This window comes from Ustilago hordei (genome assembly GCF_900519145.1).
Source record: "Ustilago hordei strain Uho2 genome assembly, contig: UHO2_contig_11, whole genome shotgun sequence".
NCBI classification, from domain to species: domain Eukaryota; kingdom Fungi; phylum Basidiomycota; class Ustilaginomycetes; order Ustilaginales; family Ustilaginaceae; genus Ustilago; species Ustilago hordei.
The window spans coordinates 283017-303595 of record NW_024545272.1 but is presented as its reverse complement, the minus strand read 5'-3'; the positions used below and the strand labels follow the sequence as shown (position 1 = coordinate 303595).

Genomic DNA, 20579 nt, shown 5'->3' with positions numbered 1-20579 from the left:
AACGTTCTTGTTGGACAACTCTACACCTCCAACGGCGCCAGGTCCATGACCATGCCTCGCCATCCTCTTGGCTGACCGCAGCGAACTCCCTGGACCAGAGTTGGAAGTCCACATGACCTCGGACCCTGCACAGGACGATCATCAGGACAGCTCCTGCAGCGACATCATGCAGTCTCTCTCCAGACTTTGAAAGGTTTGTTCGTCTCATCTCTCACATCAACCCCCCGGCTCGGCAGGTCGCCCTCGCTAGGCTGACAGAAGCCACCCTTCTGCCTTTAGTTCACAGCCAAGATGTCGTTACACCTGCCACGCATCCTGATCGTCGATCATTTCGACTCTTATACCCTCAACCTACTCTCCTTACTGCATCCTACCCAGCCGTCTCGCAGCGACAACCTCAGCTTGCAACACGATGAAGCCGAGCTCGCTCGAAGGATTTCAGAGCGTGTCATTGTCCTTCCACACACGCATCCACTGCTAGCTCCCGATGCTTTCCACCAGCTCGTCCGACCGCACATCGATGCTATCATTCTTTCGCCAGGACCTGGAAGTCCGGACAAGGCGGCCGATTTTGGTGCAGCAGAGACACTGCTCAAGGACGAATCGCTCAACCTACCAATACTTGGCGTTTGCCTCGGTCATCAGGGACTGGCAACTGCATTCGGTGGCCAAGTCACCCGTGCCACCAGCGTACGGCACGGCCTTCAAAGCAAGCTCAAGATCTCTGCACCAACACAGCCCAAGTCGCAGACAGTCTCCTCCCTCCTCGATGGCGTTCCTCAAGACGCGCTTGTAGTCCGCTATAACAGCTTGGTTGTCGATCCAGACACCCTGCCTGACTGTCTTCAAGTCACTGCTTGGAGCTATGACCAAGTCTCGACAGCTCCACCTCCAAAACCAGGCAAGACCAAACAGCAATCATTTCCAACACCTCTCAGCATTCCAACAGAGCCACTTGCTCCGCTCAAGCATCGCGATCTCGCCTTTTTGAGTCGGTCGCCGTCCACCGTGCCTTTCTCCTCTCGCCGCGGATCCGAGCACCTCTCGGAAGTAGAAGAGCTCGAACTCTCCGAGGCCACGAGCATCGCAGGCAGCACTGAGCTTGACTCCGTCCCTGCCCCAGGTGCACCATTGTCTCTGACCATCATGGCCTTGCAGCACAAGACTCTACCTTTCCATGGTGTCCAATTCCATCCTGAAAGCATCGAGTCCACATGGGGACACAAGATCATGTCCAACTTCCTCGACATTGTTCGACGCTACTGGTTTCAACGTGGGCTGGACGCTGTCAGCAGCCTGTCTACTGACGCCCGCAGACGAGTTGACGCTTGGGCTGATGCAGATTTGACACTCCCCGCACATCTTAAGCTCGCCAGCGAGCGCTGTCTTGCGAGCGATGCTCAAGCCCAAACTCAAGCAACACCCATCGCCACTCAGTCACCATTCACCCTTGTCACGCGGCGTTCGACCTCGCTTCCCGTGGACAGTTGCCCAGACATGGCCCGCATCTTTGATCAGCTATTCCGCCTCTGTAGCCCCGCCGGAGCAGTGTGGCTCGATAGCGCAAGACGCAAGGATCCGCACAGCCGGTACTCGTTCATGGCGATCCCATCTTTCACCCTCTCCTACAAGGCCGGAAGTGACGACATTCTCGTGTCAGCCGATGGGAAGCTCACAACCAGCATCTCGCTGACCGAAGGCGCTGGACACTTTGCCCCCAAATCAACCTTGTGGTCCTTCATGAATGATCTGCAGAGCCAACTGCAGGCATCTACAGACACGGCGTCTTGCGCGGAATCGTTCAAGGATGGCGAGCAAAGCAACGTCTTCCGAACCGGATTCACTGGCTACTGGGGCTACGAGATGAAGAATGAAAGTCTGGAGCTCGACACTCAAGCACCTACAGGAAGCAATTCGAACGCTTTCGATGCCGAATTCCTGTATTGCCCAAGGGTCCTCGCTCTCGATCATCATTTGAACCAGTGGATCGCGTTCACACTCGTCGAGACGTTGCCAGCCAATTTTTTCTTGCCTCATCGTTTGGGGCAAGTTGATTGCGCTCTGAAGGATCTGCAGGCCAGCGGCAAATCATGGTCGCGCTGGGCCCTAGCACGGTCTGATGCCGAGGCATGGATTGAAGACACACTCAAGACTGTCTCTGCACTGTCGAGTGGATTGCCAAGCACCACGAAGGTGGACGCGGCGCTGAGGGCGGCGGCTTTCCGAGAGGCGATGCCAGTTCTGCGACCGCGAATGCTTGCAGAAGACTACATGGACCAGATCGAGTCTGCGAGAGAACTCATCGCCGCTGGTGAAAGCTACGAGCTGTGCATAACCAACCAATTCCAAGGCCGACTGGCACCGCTTTCGTCCCTTGCTGACGACGCCGACACGGACCATTTCGATCTGTACTGCAAGTTGCGAGCCCGCAATCCCGCACCATACTCGGCATACATCAAGCTGCCATCGTTTGCCACAGACGCCGATCAGACTGGAACTCGAAAGCGTGGGCGAGCCATCCTCAGCACCAGCCCTGAACGATTCATGCGCATCACCTCGGACGGACGTGTCGAGATGAAACCTATCAAAGGCACACTGGCTCGCGCTGGATTTGGACCTGGCGAACAGTCTATGCGAGCAGGCGATGCGACACCGCCAGAAGAAGTGGTCAAGCAAAAGTGGCGGGAGGCAGAAGACGAAGCTCGTCGCGCCAGATTGTCGGCAGATGTCAAAGAGCGAGCGGAGAATCTCATGATTGTCGATCTGATTCGGGCAGACCTCTTCTCCTTCTGTACCTCGGTTAGCGTCGCTGTTCCCAAGCTGATGCAGGTCGAATCGTACGAGACTGTACATCAGCTCGTAACCACCGTCAGAGGGCGACTAAAAGCTTCCGTTGGCACAATCGAGGCGATTCGAAGATGTTTCCCACCAGGAAGCATGACTGGCGCCCCCAAACGTCGCAGTGTGCAGCTGCTCGAACGATTAGAGCTCAACTTGGCTGATGCTGAACGCGACGACAATCTTTTCGCGACAAGAGGCATCTACTCTGGCGCACTCGGATGGTTGGCTTGCGATGGCGCTGCAGACTTTTCTGTCGTCATTAGAACGCTGGTTGCTGATGGCGATCAAGTCTCGATCGGAGCTGGTGGCGCTATCACTTACCTCTCAGACGCCAAGAGGGAATGGCAAGAAGTGTTGGACAAACTCAATGCCCTCGCCACCATCGACGCCTGATACCTTTCTTCTTCAGCTCCAGTCCTCAACGGACTCAAAAAGTCATACCTAACCCTCATCTTAACCCTAGCACAATCATAGACCAGCAGAAGCCCAAGGGCAAGATGGCCTATTTCACGCATTCATATTCAACATAGATTTCCTGGTCGTTTGACTCTGTCACGTTTGTCGCTTCAACACTGCTGCTCCCTTCTGTAATCTCGCAAACCTGTAATTTTGCTCATTAGGACTGCATTAGTACCATCTGTCACTGTAATACACCAAGCCACCTCAACGTGGATATTCTCATCTTTTCTTCTAGCACGCACGTGCAGATACAAGTCACATCCTGAGAAGGTATGAAGCGACACATTGTATTGGACCGAACTGAGATAAGCAACTTGGCCGGTTGATCGGGAGAGCAAGAGTGACGGCGGACAGGACTGTGTTGAAGGTCGGGAGCAGGAAGATGAGCGGAAGGATCTGTTTTCGAGACTGTTTGGTATGCTTCTTCGGACTTGAATTGCAGCCGAACAGGGGAAGAGGGGATGGGAAAGAGGTTGGTAGCATCTGGCTACCTAAATCAGCTGCTTCTTGGCACTATCGCATGCAGCTGTGTAAGTCGTGCTGTTCATCCAACGCCATCGCAACCAACGGCACCTCTCTTCATACTCTTCTGCTCACCCAGCATACCCCTACCCTTCTCCACATCACCACCCATCTTTTCAATCCTCTTTTCCTTCTCTGCCAACAACTCGTTTACTTCTCTCTCCAGCATGCTTCTCTGAGCACCGGCCCTTTTACCTGCCGCGTTGACGTTCTCCAACAAGTCAATGTTGCTGATCCTGTGGTTTGCGGATCTCGCATCAACGCCCAAAGCTCGTTCATCGGCCGAGGTGAACTCGTTAAAGCTCTCCTCCAGCACCTTTAGCACGACGCTGAGGTTGTTGGGCAGGTACTGAAGAATGGGGGAACCACCAGTAGCAATGTCGTAAGAAGTACGTTGGATGATGTAAGACTTGGTGAACATCCAGTGTCTGTTTCTAAACTCTCGAATCTGATCCACGAGCAGAAGGTAAAGTGCTTTTGTACGCGGGCTGGACGACATTGCGAAAGCTCTTACACCAGCAAGAGTAGCACGAGCTTCAAGCTGCTGCAAGAATTCTCGCTGGTTCTTTGGTCGGTAGCTTCTAAAATCGCGCAGGGTTTTCGTAAGGTCGTTGTTAGGCATGTGAGCGGTGATCTCGAGCAAGTTATCACCTGTAGGAACGATAGAGTCATTGGCACCCGATTCACCACGATAGAACTGAGGTTCATCCGAAACCCCTTGATAGACAACGCCATCAGGGAACATGGCATTCATCTTTTTCGGTCCTGTACCAAAGATGAAACTCCTATACTTGAGATAGTCTTGGGGCAAACTTCTTCGCCACATTGTTTCCATTGATTCGTTAATCTTTCGATAAGTCAAGAGTAGGCGTTCAAAGGCATCTTCGAAGGCAGCTACATCCTTACTGTTGCAAGCACGAAGAGCGTCTTCGGTAGCAGAGACTAACTTTCCAGTGTAACTGACCATTTCGACGTGGACGAGGATAAAACCACGTTCGGAGCCGGAAGCGTCTTCGAAGCTTCGAATGAGCTCCATGTTGTCGAACGAGTATTTTCCGGCATTACCTTTGAAGTTGGCATCCTTGCACATGTAGTTGACAAGCGCATAAGAAGAGGCGTACTCCATGTAAGGGAAATGAGCCAACTTGTCAGCAAGCTTCTTGAGAGGAACAGCGAGTTGAGCGGGGAGAGAGTTACGACCTTGAGTGTAGAATCCCGTTTCACGGAATGCTCGATCGACAGGTTCGAGAAGGTAAGCGGAAGTAGCGAAACAGTAGTCTCGGAAGAGAGCGGCTAGGAGGTGAGAGTTACCCGATTCAATGGCCGCGTTGACTGCTTTGAGTTCTTTGCCGTCAAGTTCGGAGTGGATGGCGTCACCGAATTCGCCTTTGCCGAGGAGACCGGTTGCGCGGTGGCCGTGGACATCGGCGGGTTGGTGGATGGTCATACGGTCAAGAAGCGAGGAGAGCGTGGAGAAGGCTTCGGGCAATCTAACCATGGGATCTTGGCGAGGGAGGAATCCTCGCTCGCGGGAGATGACGAAGGGGGGAAGTTTCGAGATGGCGTCTTTGTCACCGGCTACGACCGAAGGGAGCTCTTCAAGGAGATAGGGTTCGACATCGACGGGGGAGACCGTCTTTCCAGGGACCGAGGCGGCGTCTGAGACTTGGGCAAAGGTGCGACCGTTGATGGCACTGGCGAGGCGGGGAGCTCCAGCAGTGGCCTGGCGGAAAGTACGGCTTCGAAGAGCGGGCAGCATTGCTGATTGGATACAGTGTTAGCTTGATAAATGGGGTGGTGTTTTGTTGGTCACTCGGTTGGAAGTCAGTCCTGATGGAAGAGTGAGGCTGGTTGGTGGGAGGGACTGAAGCAAGCAAGCTCAAAGGGGGAAGAATCTTATTTAAATGATCGTCAGAAGACAGGTCTAGGCAAGCACATGCCTGTCTCAAGGTCTGCGATTTCGCTGGACTAGGGGAGAGCAGAAGTCACGGGGCCCACAGCATCCCCACGAGGCGCTGTCAGCAAGGACCAAAGTATAGCGGCCGACGGCCTATGCAAGTTGTACCGTGTTCTTCTTTGGAGAAGGAGAGATAGAGGGATAGCAGATTCTTTCATTGCTGACACTCGTTATCTGCTCTTGTGCGGAGGTAGATTGCATCGAGCCAAGGACATTGCACTGCACTGTGCTTGCGCTGCGACAATAAGACCATCAATAGAGGGGATGGGGAGAATGGAAAAGGCCCAGGAAATGGCCCGATATAAAGGATTCCGGCGAAAGGCCCAGCCTATCAGACAGCGCCTTAGTGGGATGTCAAGAGAGCTGTCACATAACGAATCGCGGGGTGCGGTATGTGTGTTGCTTTGATGCTTAGGCAGGTCGCGTAGTACAGAGCAGCGGCAATGGAAAAAGCCCCGGTCTTTGGCCCGTTTCTGTTTGACCTTGTTCAAAAGCAGCAAGGCCCGGTCAGATATCCGTTCAGTTGGGCGCGTGTTTTGCCGCGTCTAGCCTCCAGCCTCTCAGTGACAAGATACAATCCAGTCTTATCTTGCCTTGGCGCCTCTCTAAACAGGAGGTGGGGCTTGTCGAGTAGCTTGCAGGTCATAGACTCAGACTCCTGTCTCAGCGGATAGCTTCTGTGGAAAGATCCGAGATGCAGTAGAGCTGTACCAGTACAGTATTTTCTGTACAGTACTGCCATTCATCTCTGCATTCCGTGAGCTTCGTATAGCCTTGTCGCAAGCGGCTGAATTGATCAAGGCACATGTATGCCATGATTGCATTACACTGGCAAGGATCAAGCGAACGTCTCGCGATCATCAGGTCGAGGAGTAGAAGGGCTTGAGTCGCGACGTCCACTGCTATTCGTTAGGTCCATCTGATTGTAAGGACTGCTTATCTCTTCGACTGGCGAGTTGCCTCGATGCTGCTGGTTCGCCTCGCCTCCGCCTCCCTGTGATGGCCTCGGAAAGGTAGCAACGGGAGCAAGCAACGGCGGCCCATCACCACTACCGGCATTACTACCACTGTTCTCGCCCGAACTTGATCCAGACGTTGCTCTAAGCGCGCTCGTTTCCGTCGGCGGCGACTTGACCCTCTTGGCAAGCATGAACGGGCTTTCACTGCCTTGTTGAATGAGCGGCGGAGTCTCGATCCTCCCCGGCACGTGGCTAGGCTGAGGAGTTGTGCTTCGGAACAAAGACATTGCCGCCGCGTCCTGCATCCTCACCTTATCCGCCGTCACCCCCATGTGTCCTGGACTTGGCGTACGTCTTATCGTCCTTCCTAAACCGCCAAAGTTGGGCGAAAGCTGACGTCGCATCTCGGCCTCTGAGCTGCTTTGCGGTAGTAGACCTTTGTAGCTCTGCCCTTGCAAGTTGCACTCGTCCGGTGAGCGAAGCATGAATGGTGGAGATTGAGCCATCTGTCGTGGTTGAGATGAAGTTTGGGGTTGCGAGGTTGGAGCAGTCGAGGAGCTTGTAGATGTACGTGGTGATGGATTGAGAATTTCACTGTAGAGATCAATCGAGGGTCGAGCTGGTGTGGAAAAGTTGGCCGGGCTTGCTACTCTTTGTACCGGCGGGGACGAGAAGGCGGCTCTGCTGCCAGGGAACAGATTCTGCCCTGGTTGGGCGAATGTCTTTTCCGGGTCCCAATCATTGATGACCTCCGTGGTCCGGTCAGCGCTGGTATCGGCAAAGGTCATGCGTACAGGTGTGGTGGCAGTGCTCCTTGATCCTCCGCCGTTGGAAGCGTTGCGGCTGAGAAAGGATGGAAAAGGACGCGTACGGCTCTGCTTGTCCGACAGGGTCGAGTCGTCCAATTGGCTAGATACGGCGTTTGCAGCGGTAGCTCGTATGGCAGAGGGCATCACAGTAGCCACTGGTGCACGTCGTGACTTCTTGCGGCTCTCGTATCGCAAACGACCCATGGTCTCTAAGGCCTCCTTGACGCTATGTGAGTAGGCGTAATCCGATGCAGTCGACCGCTCCACATTCTTGACGGCCAGCGAACAGCCTCTCTCAATTAGGAGTTGCACTAGAGACACATGTCCCCAAGCAGAAGCAAAGTGAAGCGCCGTATTACCTGCTCGGTCTTGCAAGTCGACATGAGCACCAAGATCGAGCAGTTGTCGTGCTACATCGTCGTAGCCACGAATACAGGCCAAATGCAGAGCTGTGCGGTGATCATGCAGCGTCTCGGCATCAATGAGGTCAGCCAAGGTCGCAGCGACGTGGCTGTTGGTATACGTCGAGTAGGCATAGATAATGTCGGATCGATCGTAAAGAGTGGCGAGGTGTAGGACTGTGTTACCATCAGCGTCGACACTGGGACCTTTCTGCTCGTGACCCATCTCAATGAGCCAGCGGAGGAGCTCGACATCAGCATTGCTTTTGATAGCGATGATGAGGCTCGGATCTGCACTGCTGCTACTGGAGTCGTTCAGAGATTCATCGTGAATAGCTAGTGTATATTTACGATGATGATGATGCTTTGTGTGGTTGATGCGTTCAGAGATGGGCTCTACATTGCGAACGTCGAAAGGATGGGCAGAAGAGGGCCGTTGCGTTTCGGCTGCGCGGAGAGCTGCTTTTGGAGGAGAGTATGGACTTGTCTGGTCATCGGAAGATGGATATGTATTTTGTTGGATGGCTGGACCTGACAAGAATTGAAGCTCGAAAGCTCTTGCAGAGATGCGTTGTGCGGCGGGGAGATCGCCTTGCTGAATGGCTCGTCGGAATCGTTGACTGAGTGTCGTTCTCGCGAGTGAAGATGGACGCGGTGCCGATGATGTTGCTGAACGGATCTTGTGGTAGGTCTGCTCTCGGTGCCATGCGGAGGACTGGAGGCCTTGCTGTTTGCGGTCGCGTAGTGCGGGGTTCGGAATGGCAGACTGATGCTGAGACGGCATCATGATGTTGCCGACTACGGTCGACGGTGAGATGATATTGGAAGATAGCTTCAGTCGACAGGAAGAGACCTCGATGTACGGTTCTGCTGTTCCATCTATTCCCGGCGACAGGGAAGAGGCTTGACATTGAGAAAGCTTTCGGCAAGCTAAGCTGGCCGCTACTCTTGCTTAAGAGGTTCAGCCGGCCATCTGAAGGAAATGCGGAAGCTGTGCTTCCTGTTTAACTTGGCCAACTTGCGGATATGCACCGTAGAGATGAGGTTCAGTCGGAGAACAAGAAGGAAAGCCTCGAACCTATGGAGCTCATTTGAGCAAGTGTTTGCTGAAGATGACGATCCAGCAGGTCTAATCGGTGATCGGATGCTATTGGGTCCCGCTCGTTGTTGTACTCTGTCATTGAGGGTGATACTGCCACATATGGGATGTAGCAGCACTTTGTATATATGTCAGGCAGCCATGTTCTCTTCTTAGTCAATTGAGTATATTTGTTTCTGTCTACAAACTAGCAGTGACATCGTACTGAGACTCTACCCGATCACCAGTTATCGGGACTAAAACTTTAGTGTTTAAGCAACCTCAACATCCAGGGTCCAAGTGAGATCGCCACGAGGCTTTCCCGATCAGAGTTAATCGCGATAGTGAGATGATCTGCACCCGTGTAGAATCGGCCCGATATCGACGAGATGGACTGTGCGTGATCGGAAAGGCAAAGAGAACTTCAACCCAAAAAAAAAAAAAGAGAAAAAAGAAAAAAGAAAAAAGAAAAAAGAAAAAAGAAAAAAGAAAAAAGAAAAAAGAAAAAAGAAAAAAGAAAAAAAAAAACCTCCCCGTGTCAAAGAAGGATGAGATCGTTCTCAAACCCGGATTGGAGGGAAGTTCGACTTGGGCATGACTGATTGGGTGGCGTAGAGCAAAAGGTGACATGCTGTCCAACAGGGTTCGGCCATCTGTTGCTTCAAAGAGGTAAACTAGTTTGGGTTTTGGGTTGAGCGTTTTGAACGAGTGTCTGCGTTTGTTGCACACTCAGAATGACGGCAAGGGGCATCATCATCATCATACAGTCTGTAAGGGGAAAAAAAAGGGGGGGCTCCTTGCTATACCCTAACCTCTGCTCCCGTTGGGTTGGCGGCTGTGGGAGCGCTTGAGCCACCCTAGCTTTTGTTGGCTCGCCTCTGCGTTTGTGCTGTGTGTTTGTGTTCTTCTGTGCCGAAGCTCGCTGGCTGGGCTGGAGCATTCTTCTGCCGCCTTCCGTCCGGCTCCGCTATGGTTGCTCGAGTTTCGTCGCTCAGCCGGTCCAAGACTATATAAAACCATCTCGAACCTGCAATCTGTTCACGTGCCCGCCCAGAAAACATCTTCCAATCACATCCATCATACACTAGCGTAAGTGGGCCCCCCTTCTCACTCCTCACATGGTTTTGTTGCGGCTCATGTTCGAATTGCTCGGACGAGGAGTTCTTGTAGATCTCACTGTCTGGTAGTGCATTTATAGTGCGCTCTTGAAGAAGCAACATTAGCTGTCAAATTCCTCTGTCCACCTTTTTCTTGCCACTTTCCATATCTTGTCTCATTCCTGCTCACTCACACACAGTCTTTCTTGATTCGCATTTGCTTGCTTGCTTTCGATTTACTCTACCATGCACGCTACTTTCGCTCGTCAATTCACTTCGACTGCCAGAATCATGTCCAACGTCTTTTTCGACATCACCAACAACCGCGCCCCTGCGGGACGCATCACCTTCAAGCTCTACGATGACGTCGTTCCCAAGACCGCCAAGAACTTCCGCGAGCTCTGCACTGGTGCTCCCGGTTTCGGTTACAAGGGCTCTTCCTTCCACCGTGTCATCCCCCAGTTCATGCTTCAGGGTGGTGACTTCACCGCCGGTAACGGTACCGGTGGCAAGTCGATCTACGGCGAAAAGTTCCCCGACGAGAACTTCAAGTTGACCCACAACAAGCCCGGTCTTCTTTCGATGGCCAACGCTGGTCCCAACACCAACGGCTCGCAGTTCTTCATCACCACCGTTGTCACCCCCTGGTTGGACGGCAAGCACGTCGTCTTCGGTGAGGTCATCGAGGGTATGAACATTGTCAAGGCTATCGAGGCCCAAGGTTCCAGCTCGGGCAAGCCCAAGTCCACCATCACCATCGCCAACTGCGGTGAGTGCTAAACGTCTCGCTTCTGTGTAGTTTAGTAGCAAGTAAAAAAAAAAAAAAAAAAAAAAAAAAAAAAAAAGTATTTGAGGTCCAAATTGTGTTTGGTTTGCATCTCCTTTGTTCATTTGATTGTGCATGGTGCCAAGTGTTGTTGGTGGGTTTGCTTTCTCTGTTTTGACAAGGAAAAGTTTTTCATATGTCTAGCTGTCTTGGTCTTGCTGACTTCATCTCAAAGGCATGAGTCGATATCAGTGTGAGGGCTTCCTATGCATCCTGTCGATGAATTTACAAAAACGACGCTAAGCTACAACTGAACACAGACGTTCTCCACACCATACAGCTTGCATCAGCGCATCGCCTTGTCAGACCAAACACTCGAATGAGCCTCCAATCCCGCAGCTGCAGCAGCTACCGCCGGATCGACGGGAGCTGCAGGCGCAATTCCTGTATGAGGATCCGCTGGCTCTATGCCAATCCAAGAAGAGCTCATATTCGAGCTAGCTGTATCGTCATTACTACTGACACTCTGGCTGTGCTTGCCATCGTTGCTGCCTGAAGCCAATCTCTCTCCATTTTGTGAGCAAGACGAGGGTGAATCGCTGCAAAGACTGACGACACTTGCGTTGTATGAGTCTGTGTTTTGCTTCGGCTCCCCTGCATCCTTGTCCGGTGCCTGACTCTTTGGCGATGTGGGAGTAGCTCTATCAGCACTGACTGGGGTGAAATTGAGTCCTTCTGAAAGACCTCGTCTTCGATTGTTGCTGAAGCGCTGCTGTACCGGACTCTCCCTTCCACTCTCAGTGCCACTCTCGTCAACATCGGGGTCAGCCATGCCCAACGCTCCATCTACTCCAACTCTTGGCGCTCGACCGAAATAGTCTGGTTGTGCAACATGGCCATCAGTTTCCAACGAGCCGCCTCCGTCACTATCTGGAGAGGTGAGCGAGTAGGACTCGCGTCGATCATCACCCTCACTGTCTTTGTTGATAGAAGCAATGCTGAGTCGCGCTTGTTGTCCACCACTGGCAATCCAAGCCGCTTCTTCTTCTGCCGAAGCAATGCTGAGGCTGCGAGCACGTTGGCGAAGAAGCGTCTCGGCGTCGTACGTTCCAGGTGAGAGCAGCGGTGCTTTGACAATGCTTGGAATGTTGCTGCGATCTGTCGGACGATGTCGATCGTTCTGGTAGATACGAGCTTTGCGGCGAGAGCTGGATCGGCCAACAGGTAATTTGACACCTGCTTTGGACTGGCGTTGAATGCGAACTCTTCGACGATGCAAGCCTGGGGGGAAAAAAAAAAAAAAACAAAAACAAAAACAAAGGTGCAAGGCAGGGAGCTTTACTTGTCAGCTTGATGCTTCTCTTCGATCGGACGAGGCAGAGCAATGCGGTGTGACTGATAAGACGTACCTAGCGTGCGGAAGACAGCGTAGCCGGCAAAGTCAAGGACGCCGACCAAAAAGATGGGTAGCAAGATGAGGAGCGATATGATGCGGCAAGTCTGAGAGAAGACGGTGAGCCAATAAGGCATAGGCGGATCGACGACCATTCTCCATGTAGATACGGGCTGTGGTTCGGGGTTGCGAAAGAAGGCAGCTTCGAGCAGACCTTTGAAGATTTCAACAGGTCTACTCTCCGTCCATGAACGGGCAGTTTCTGCGAACCAAGACATTGTGAGAGGTGTGTCGACGGTCGGTGTGCAGGATGATGACGAATGTTGAGATCTGATGGCCAATGCTCTCGTTCTGAGATCCGTGCGGGGGCACACTGTGGTTCTCGGCGTTCAAATGTCGTATAAGTGGTTAAGGATATCCTTTCGATGTCTCGAGGTCTGTGAGATGTGATGAACTCGGCTGAGAATGATGCCGCCTTGCACCGGCTATGGCTACACTGACATTACGGGACGATGCTATAAAAGTCTGGGGAGGGGAACGGTTTGCTGATGACGATGAGGTCGCGATGGACGATGTCGGATGCCTTTAGATGCCCGATGCACAGAACCAACAAAGCAGAGAGTCCCTTTGTGTGGGTTTTGGTTTGGGCGTTGGCCGGTTGGCTGGTTGAAAGTGTCGTTCAACGAAACCGAGCGGAGCGAGCGTAAATGAGGACCAGGAGGACATGCTGATGAGTACGAACAGAGTCAACCTGACCTCCATACACAGGCGCCCCAACTTGCATCGGGAAAAGGCCCGTGCACGCCAGCATCCAGATCTAACAGCACAACATCGACTGAACAAACACGTACGAGTCAGACCTTTGCTCCAAGAGGGTCCAAGAAAAAAAAAAGAAAAAAAAAAAAAAAACCAAAAAAGAAAAAAGAAAAAAAAAGAAAAAAAAGAAAAAAAAGAAAAAAAAGAAAAAAAAGAAAAAAAAAGAAAAATCAAAAATCTCGGATTTCGAGTTGAGAAAAAAGTGGAATTTCTCCCGATTCCTGTCAAAGGGCCGCATTTTTCTGTTGGTGAGGAGGTGCTTTTTGTTGGCCATCGCTTCCGCATCGTACAAGCTTGATCTTCCGCACTGTCCTTCTTTCCACACCATATCATAGAGGACGGAGCGCAACTGCATCCCATCTCAACATATCCTATACCAAACATGCCTGCAAAACAGCAAGTCAAGCAGGAAGACGTAAAGCAGGAGGAGCTCGTAAAGCAGGAGGAGCTCGTTGCCGCTTCCACCTCGGCTACCGAGACCTCCACCACCATGACTGTCGAGGAGGCCAAGGAGGAGGCTCTTCGTCAGGTGGAGTTCTACTTTCACGACTCCAATCTTCCCTTCGACAAGTTCCTCTTCACCTTGACCCGCAAGGACCCAGAAGGATGGGTTTCCATTGCCACCATTGCCTCGTTCAAGCGTATGCATGCCATCAAGAACCTTCTCGGTCTTGACGGTATCGCCGAGGTACTTCGCCGCTCCAAGGAGCTTCTTGATGTCAGCGAGGACGGTGCCAACGTTCGTCGACGAAAGGAGCTCGTACCTGTCAAGGATGCTTTCGACCGATCCATCTACGCCAAGGGTTTCGGCCAAGAGACCGAGACTCTTCAGAAGCAGCTCGAGTCCTTCTTCAACACTTTCGGCAAGGTCAACAGTGTCCGTATGCGTCGTGATATGGAGGCGGCTACCAAGCCCAAGCCATTCAAGGGATCTGTCTTTGTAGAATTTGCCGATATGGACGACCGAAACAAGTTCCTCTCCCAGGCAGCACAGAAGGATCCCGATCAGGACGGTGGCAAGGGCGTCAGCTTCCAAGACAAGGAGCTCGTCGTCATGTCCAAGGACGCTTACGTCAAGATGAAGATGGAGGAGAAGGGTATCGATCCCAGCAACAACAAGATCAACCGTGGCAGCAACGCACCCAAGAAGTTCAACGCATTCAAGGAGATCAACAAGCGCGAAGGTGGACGAGCCGGTGACCGAAAGCAGCAGCAGGACGACAAGCCAAAGCGTTCCGACCCGCTCGAGTTCGAGTACAACGGCAAGCAGCTCACTACACGTCCTGACGGCACTGTTGACCCAGATGCCGTTGAGTTCCCCCCCAAGTCGGTGCTCAAGTTCACCGGTGCTGGCGAGGGCGGCAGCTGGAAGGACCTCAAGGATACCCTCGTTACTGTTCACCCTACCTCGTTCGTCGAGTTCCCAGCAGGTGCCGTCGAGGGCGCTGTTGGATTCAAGGAGCCTCTCTCTGACGAAAAGCTCGCCGAGATCAAGAGCAAGAACATCACCGTTGGTGGTAAGGTCGTCCAGTTCTCCCGCGTTGATGAGGAGATCGCCAAGAAGTTCTACATCGAGCGTGCCAACTTCAGGGCTTCCTTCATGCTCGACAGGCGCGAGCAGGATTCGCAGCGTGGTGGTGACCGACGTGGCAATGGCGGTTACGGCCGAGGTGGACGTGGTGGTGGTGGACGCGGTGGTGGTGGACGTGGTGGCAAGTTCGGCCGTGGACGAGGTGGTGGATTCGGCCGTGCTGGTGGCGACAAGCGGAAGCGCGACAACGACTCGTCCAACGACAACCGTGACGACGGCGCACCACCTGCTATTGGCAAGAAGGTCAAGACGGAGGAGTAAAGGATCAACTGTCTCAATAGTCCACCTGCGATCGGTTTTTACTTGTAAATAATAGTACTGCCCCCCTTTTCAAGGAGGCACAGCATGCCTTATTCATGACTTTCTAGCATTCTCATCTCAATTCTCAGTTGTACTGTAGACATTCCTCGACAGTGTGCAGCTTTGTGATTTGAGGTTCCATTAGCAAGGCAGGTGAGTGTGTGAGCGTAGAGGTGGCTACTCGGACTGTTTCGCGAGCGTCTTGAGATGCTCTTGGCGATGCTTCTTGATCGCGCTGTCGGCAGCAAATGTTCGCCAGATCGGAATAGCGATCCATGAGACCAGTGCGAGAAGGCGGTCGAGGAGACCACGATTTGTCGGCGCGGTGCCAAGTGCTGCCACTCGGAAGAGCTCAGAGTTGAAGTCGGTTGTGATGAAAAACTGGTTCTTCTCGACGCCTGTTTTAAGTGAGAAGGTGAGCAAACAAGTAGCAAGATCAGTCATCATATCGCCGGACAGGAGTTGCTTTCGAGCGTCGATCATCGATCAGAGCGTTCCAGTGCAGATAGGCTCAAGCCCTTGCTGGCTAACTGAGTTTTGGTCGATTGATTGGTAACGAGTAGACTTACCCTTAAGTAAGCCCTTTGCGCACTGTGCAGGAGTCAAACCTTCATCCGTGCCTTCGATGTCGAGTGTGATCTTTGGCTTTGTCTTGTTCTCCTCTTCCAGACCTGGTGACAGGATCGTTGCAGGAAAGTAGGCATGCACCGAGATGCCGTAGAGGATCAACTCGGATCGAAGGGATTCGGCCAAGCCTCGAATAGCATACTTCATCGGCGCGTATTGAGAGTATCCGACCAAACCAAACAGCCCGAGAATCGAGCTGACCATGACAATTTTACCGTCTTTTATGCCGGTCCGTGCCATTGCATTTGCCGCAGCCTGATCATGCGACAACGGAGTAGACGGATTAGCTCGCACTCTGTAGTAATCGGAGAAGGGAGGCGGGAATTTTTACTTACGTGGGAGGTAGCGAGACATGTCCAGTAGTCAGTCTTGATGCCCTTTTCAAAATCGCTTTCAGTCTGATCCAAGAAGAAACCCGGCTTCGCTCCACCAGCGCAGCAGAAGACTGTATCGGGAACAGTGCTACATGATTCAATCGCCTTTTTGGCGCCTTCAAATGTCGATACGTCCGCAGCGACACATTGGATCTGCTGTTGCGGGGACTTTGCTGATGCCTGTTATCGGAGAACGCCGAGACCATCAGAAGTTGGAAAGGTTGGTGGGACATGATGCCAACACGTCAGCTAAACACTACAGATTCAGATGGGGAGATGGGGGCGGCAATGCTCACCTTGACCTTGTCCACAGCTTGACGAAGCTTGGGTTCGGTCCTACTACAGACAGTGACATGCGCGCCCTTGGCAGCGAGAAGCTCGGCGAGAGCGAGTCCGAGACCTTGTGAACCACCGGTGACAAACACGTGTTTCCCTTCTGGCTTCCATCTTTTGCCTAAGCGCAGTAGGCCCATGATTGATGGGAGGGCGAGTGAGAGAAGGACTGCAGCGAGAAGCGTACTTGAAACAGCTGTGAGCCAGCTGTAACCTGTCATCACAAATGGTAAAAGCGTCTTGCGTAAGCCGGTTTCCGCGCGCGGGCTGCAGAAGGAGCCAACGACCGTCGAAAGCTTGATGTGAGGGTTTGAGTCTCGAGCGATGATCGTCTTGAGCTTTGATTGATGAGGGGTGGCAACGATAAGCTTGAGAGTGAGAGGAGAGAAGACTATCCAGTGTTGGTCTCAGCTTAAAGTGTCACTTTTCAGCTGTTACACAGGATTGCCGGACACAGCAAATCGCCGATTCGGTTTCGAATACTTTGGTTCGGCCTAACATTCCGAATTTATTTGGACTGTTGGCAGTCACGTGTGCTCAAGCCATAGCAACTTGTTCCAGATTCAACCAAGCCCCTCTCCGCACCTCAACACCATCACCTCAAAAAGGTCCCAGCAATCACACCGCCACGCAATACTGCCATGGCCGCTGCCGATGCTGCGACTGGTTCCACGTCGCAAGCTCACAACCGCGAGGCCAGCATCTCCGACGGCCTCCATCGCCTCGACGACAGCACCACGCGAGAACCGGTAGCGTTTCCTTCGCTCACCCCTCTCTCACACCATCTCGAACTTCTCTCGCCCGTCCACACCTCTAACTTCTCCGTAGACGAATTTCTAGTATCTCGCACCAAGGCATCGGATCTCAACTTTATCCTCGGCGATCTCCGCAGCTACAGCGAGAAGCTCAAGGATGAGCTCTATTCGATCATCAATGAGGACTACAAGGACTTCGTATCCCTCGGCAGCAGTCTCAAGGCTGAAGCACATCGTATCGCTCGTCTTGGCTGGAGCAGATCTTCTCGACCTTTGGACAATGATGAAGAGAAGGAGCAGCAGCAGGATGGTCCGCCGCCGCAAGGGCTGATGGTACCAGTGCGAGACACGCTGCTCGCGTCGAGAAGCATGCTCAAGAGCGTACAGGATGATATTGCAGACTCCATCAGGCGGAAAGAGGATGCGACGAGCCACAAGGCAAGGTTGGAGCTGATGCTGCAGTTGCATGATTCGATTGTGAGGTTGGAAGATTTGCTGTTGATACAGCCGGAGAAAGGCAAAGGCGGTGGGAGGAGGAGGTCTTCACGTGCCGTAAGAAGGCCTTCGGTGATGAGTATCGGCTCAGTGGGAGGGCGAAGGGACAGTCTGGCCTCTGTAGCGTCCGGCTCGGATCAGGACCTGAGTGACTATGCCATGTCGTCTGATTACGACAAGGACAGCGAGAGCGACGACGATGCCTCTTCCTCTGAAGAAGCTCAACCAGCACACACAAACGGTGATGCCTTTCAGCCAAAACAATCGAGACGCAAGATCATACGCCGACTCTCTTCAGCCGCACATCATCCACACACTACCCCAGATCGCGCGTCACTCTCGCCGAGCCGCACCCGAACCCAGTCAGGCACTCTTGCAGGTCCCTCCACTTCCACCTCAGCATCCTCCTCCCTCCTCGGCTTACCGCAACGCATCGCCCGCACATCCGCCGAATACTCTCGCCTCCGCTTCCTCCACCGTCGCATCGACGAAGAGAACCTCACAGACTTCGCAGACGCCCTTGCCGACCGCATCGACAGTATCCGCTCTGTTCTGCGGCAAGACCTCCGCACGCTTCTTCGAGCTCTCCTCACCTCGCCGCACTCGCTCTTGCTTTACGGTCGTAGCAGCGCGCTTCTCCCTTCTTCGCCAGAATTGCGCAAGTCGCGACCGAGCGCAAGAGGTGCACGGAGAGCGAGCTTCTTGCAGAGTCTGTCGACCAAGCCAGCACCATCAGCGATAGTGGACAGTGCAGTGGATGAGTTGGATGCATGGAGTCAGATCGCAGAGCCTGTGGTTGAAGAAGGGGAGAAAGAGGTCGAAGCTGCATATTGGGAAGCAAGGTTAGATGAACAGAGGTCGTGGCTTGAGATGGCTCTGTCTACGTTGAATACGCTGACACTAGTACGTAGGGATGAGCAGCAGAAAGGAGAGAGCAAGAGGAGGAATGAGGCTGAAGAAGCTGTCCGAGATCTGTTGGTCAGTGATTGGGCTGCGAAGAACATCATTGATAAGCCACCAGCAGATGACACAACCGATACAGAAGCCTTCTGGAGCGGGTTGCCAGAGACACTTCGGTCCCAACTGCAGGAGCACCACACACACGTGCAATCCCTTCTTCTCGCCTCATCAAGCTCGACACCTTCCATTCAGCTATCGAATGTTTACAACTCGATCCTCACCTTTGTCGCTTCTGCGGCATGGCACGTTACCGATGCATCTCGCGAGATCTCGCTCCAAACTTCTTCTGCCTGTACCACTGACCTGGACGGCACCACCACTTCCCCTGCCGAAAGAGAATCGCAATGTGACATATTCACCAACGTCATCTGGGACGAACTCTCCAGGCATCTCCTCACCACCCTGGGCAATACAATCTTTTTTGTCGGTCAAACAGATACTTTCTACTCGAATTTCACACTGACTAACACCTTTCTTCAGCGGTTGCTCTCTCTCGCGCCGACTCAGGAAGCCAAATTGGCAGTGCAGGATCATCCGAATTGGCTAGCATTCAAACGGAGGTGGCAATTACCTGTCTACTTCCAGATGCGGTTTAGGGAGGTGATTAGCACCCTGGAAGCTGCATTTGCTGAAGGGAGAGCTAAAGTGGAAGAGCAGGCGGGTGGGAAATTGATGAAAGCAACACAAGCAACGCTTGCAGCAATAGAAAAGCTTTGGTCTGAGGGTGTACACATTCATGAGCTCTCTGCGCGCGAGTGGAGAGTGACACTTCAGATCCTAAGTAGGTACAAGAGTTGGATCGAAGAGCAGTCTCCTGCTGAGTTGGGTGGTATGGCTAGTAATCGCAACCTTGATGCGTTGCGGTCTACTGGTGGAGGGGGGTCAGGTGAAGGCTCGGGTAGGAGTAGCTTTGATCAATCGCAGCAGCAGAGAGTGGGGTCGATGGAGCTTTCTCGTGTGGGAACTCCTCAATCTGCCCCTGATCTTTCTTCTGAACAACATGAAGATGAACAGCTGCAACTTGCGATTGAGCTACTTGCTGATTCGCTTGCACTGCAGGAAAGAATGGAGGCGATGTTGGATCATGTTATTTTCCCTCGTATCACATCTGACATTTCTGCGCATAGTCAAGATCTTTCGTCGTTGCGAGAGGATCTAGCAGCAGTGTTACGCGAAGAATCAATGGACTTTATCTCTCCCGGTCTCGTCTCGGCTGTTGGTCGATTGGTATACAAGATCATCACTCCAAGGTCAGCTGCACCCTTACGACTGCTCCGATCGTATTCGACGCCCTCCTACCGCCCTTCCTCGACCTCGGGAAGTAGAGCAGCATCAGTGCAAGTCATCGAACAACTCTTGCAACCTCTGGAAACCTTGCTCTCCCTCGAACCCCTCCAATCCATCCCCACGGAAATCAAACGAAGCTGGATATCGAAAATCCTAAACGAGACCTTGCAAAGATACACCAACACAATCGAAACTATCAACAAAAACCAACAAAGTTTGCTCAGGCTCAAGAAGAGTCAAACCGGTGGACTTCTCGGAGGACTGTTGAAATCCACTCCCGATCCCAAAACAGACCGAGAGGCAGAAAAGAACATGATCGAGACCAACAAACAGGCCCTATCGACATTTGAAAACAAGGTCAAAGCCCTACAGCTCGAAATCGATCTAGAAAAATCGCAAGGCTGGAACTCACTCAAGAGCTTTGTAGAAGCTCAAGTCGATACACCATAAACGCATGTTGCAAAAGCTACAACCCACCGAGTATCAAAAAAAAAAAAAAAAAAAAAAACACAAAACACAAAACAAGACCAACAAGCTCGCAAGAATAGCGGATCAAGATGCAATCAAGATGCAATCAAAACGAGAGCCAAGATTGCAAGTGAATCGAGCGAACAAAGAGAGAGAGCAAGCGAAAGTTGCCGTTATGAGAAACATTGAAAAAGTGTGTGGAGGATGTTAGACTTGATGTAGATGAATGATCTAGCTGGTATGCAATTGAGCGATTCTGGTATGGATGCATTGTGGCTGGGTGACATACGA

At 52.5% G+C, this 20579-nt stretch overlaps 8 protein-coding genes across 8 annotated transcripts; 4 read left to right on the top strand and 4 right to left on the bottom strand.

The window, feature by feature from the left end:
* Positions 1-291: 291 nt before the first annotated feature.
* UHO2_04922 (uncharacterized protein) lies at positions 292-3234 on the top strand (the record flags this gene model as incomplete). Its single annotated transcript, XM_041557453.1, has 1 exon — positions 292-3234. One exon carries the CDS (start codon positions 292-294, stop codon positions 3232-3234), a length of 2943 nt encoding a protein of 980 aa, XP_041413387.1.
* A 610-nt stretch (positions 3235-3844) lies between these two features.
* UHO2_04921 (uncharacterized protein) lies at positions 3845-5581 on the bottom strand (the record flags this gene model as incomplete). The annotated part of the gene is made up of 1 exon (XM_041557452.1): positions 3845-5581. One exon carries the CDS (start codon positions 5579-5581, stop codon positions 3845-3847), a length of 1737 nt encoding a protein of 578 aa, XP_041413386.1.
* A 1036-nt stretch (positions 5582-6617) lies between these two features.
* Positions 6618-8732, bottom strand: UHO2_04920 (uncharacterized protein; the record flags this gene model as incomplete). Its single annotated transcript, XM_041557451.1, has 1 exon — positions 6618-8732. The coding sequence occupies one exon, from the start codon at positions 8730-8732 to the stop codon at positions 6618-6620; it is 2115 nt and encodes a 704-aa protein (XP_041413385.1).
* Positions 8733-10369: 1637 nt separating this feature from the next.
* On the top strand, positions 10370-10903 carry UHO2_04919 (putative CPR1 - cyclophilin (peptidylprolyl isomerase); the record flags this gene model as incomplete). The annotated part of the gene is made up of 1 exon (XM_041557450.1): positions 10370-10903. One exon carries the CDS (start codon positions 10370-10372, stop codon positions 10901-10903), a length of 534 nt encoding a protein of 177 aa, XP_041413384.1.
* A 332-nt stretch (positions 10904-11235) lies between these two features.
* Positions 11236-12560, bottom strand: UHO2_04918 (uncharacterized protein; the record flags this gene model as incomplete). Its single annotated transcript, XM_041557449.1, has 2 exons — positions 11236-12170; positions 12299-12560. 2 exons carry the CDS (start codon positions 12558-12560, stop codon positions 11236-11238), a joined length of 1197 nt encoding a protein of 398 aa, XP_041413383.1.
* Positions 12561-13588: 1028 nt separating this feature from the next.
* On the top strand, positions 13589-14950 carry UHO2_04917 (uncharacterized protein; the record flags this gene model as incomplete). The annotated part of the gene is made up of 1 exon (XM_041557448.1): positions 13589-14950. One exon carries the CDS (start codon positions 13589-13591, stop codon positions 14948-14950), a length of 1362 nt encoding a protein of 453 aa, XP_041413382.1.
* A 216-nt stretch (positions 14951-15166) lies between these two features.
* Positions 15167-16463, bottom strand: UHO2_04916 (uncharacterized protein; the record flags this gene model as incomplete). Its single annotated transcript, XM_041557447.1, has 4 exons — positions 15167-15387; positions 15559-15871; positions 15952-16170; positions 16287-16463. The coding sequence occupies 4 exons, from the start codon at positions 16461-16463 to the stop codon at positions 15167-15169; spliced, it is 930 nt and encodes a 309-aa protein (XP_041413381.1).
* A 501-nt stretch (positions 16464-16964) lies between these two features.
* UHO2_04915 (uncharacterized protein) lies at positions 16965-20270 on the top strand (the record flags this gene model as incomplete). Its single annotated transcript, XM_041557446.1, has 1 exon — positions 16965-20270. One exon carries the CDS (start codon positions 16965-16967, stop codon positions 20268-20270), a length of 3306 nt encoding a protein of 1101 aa, XP_041413380.1.
* Between the last annotated feature and the right edge of the window lie 309 nt (positions 20271-20579).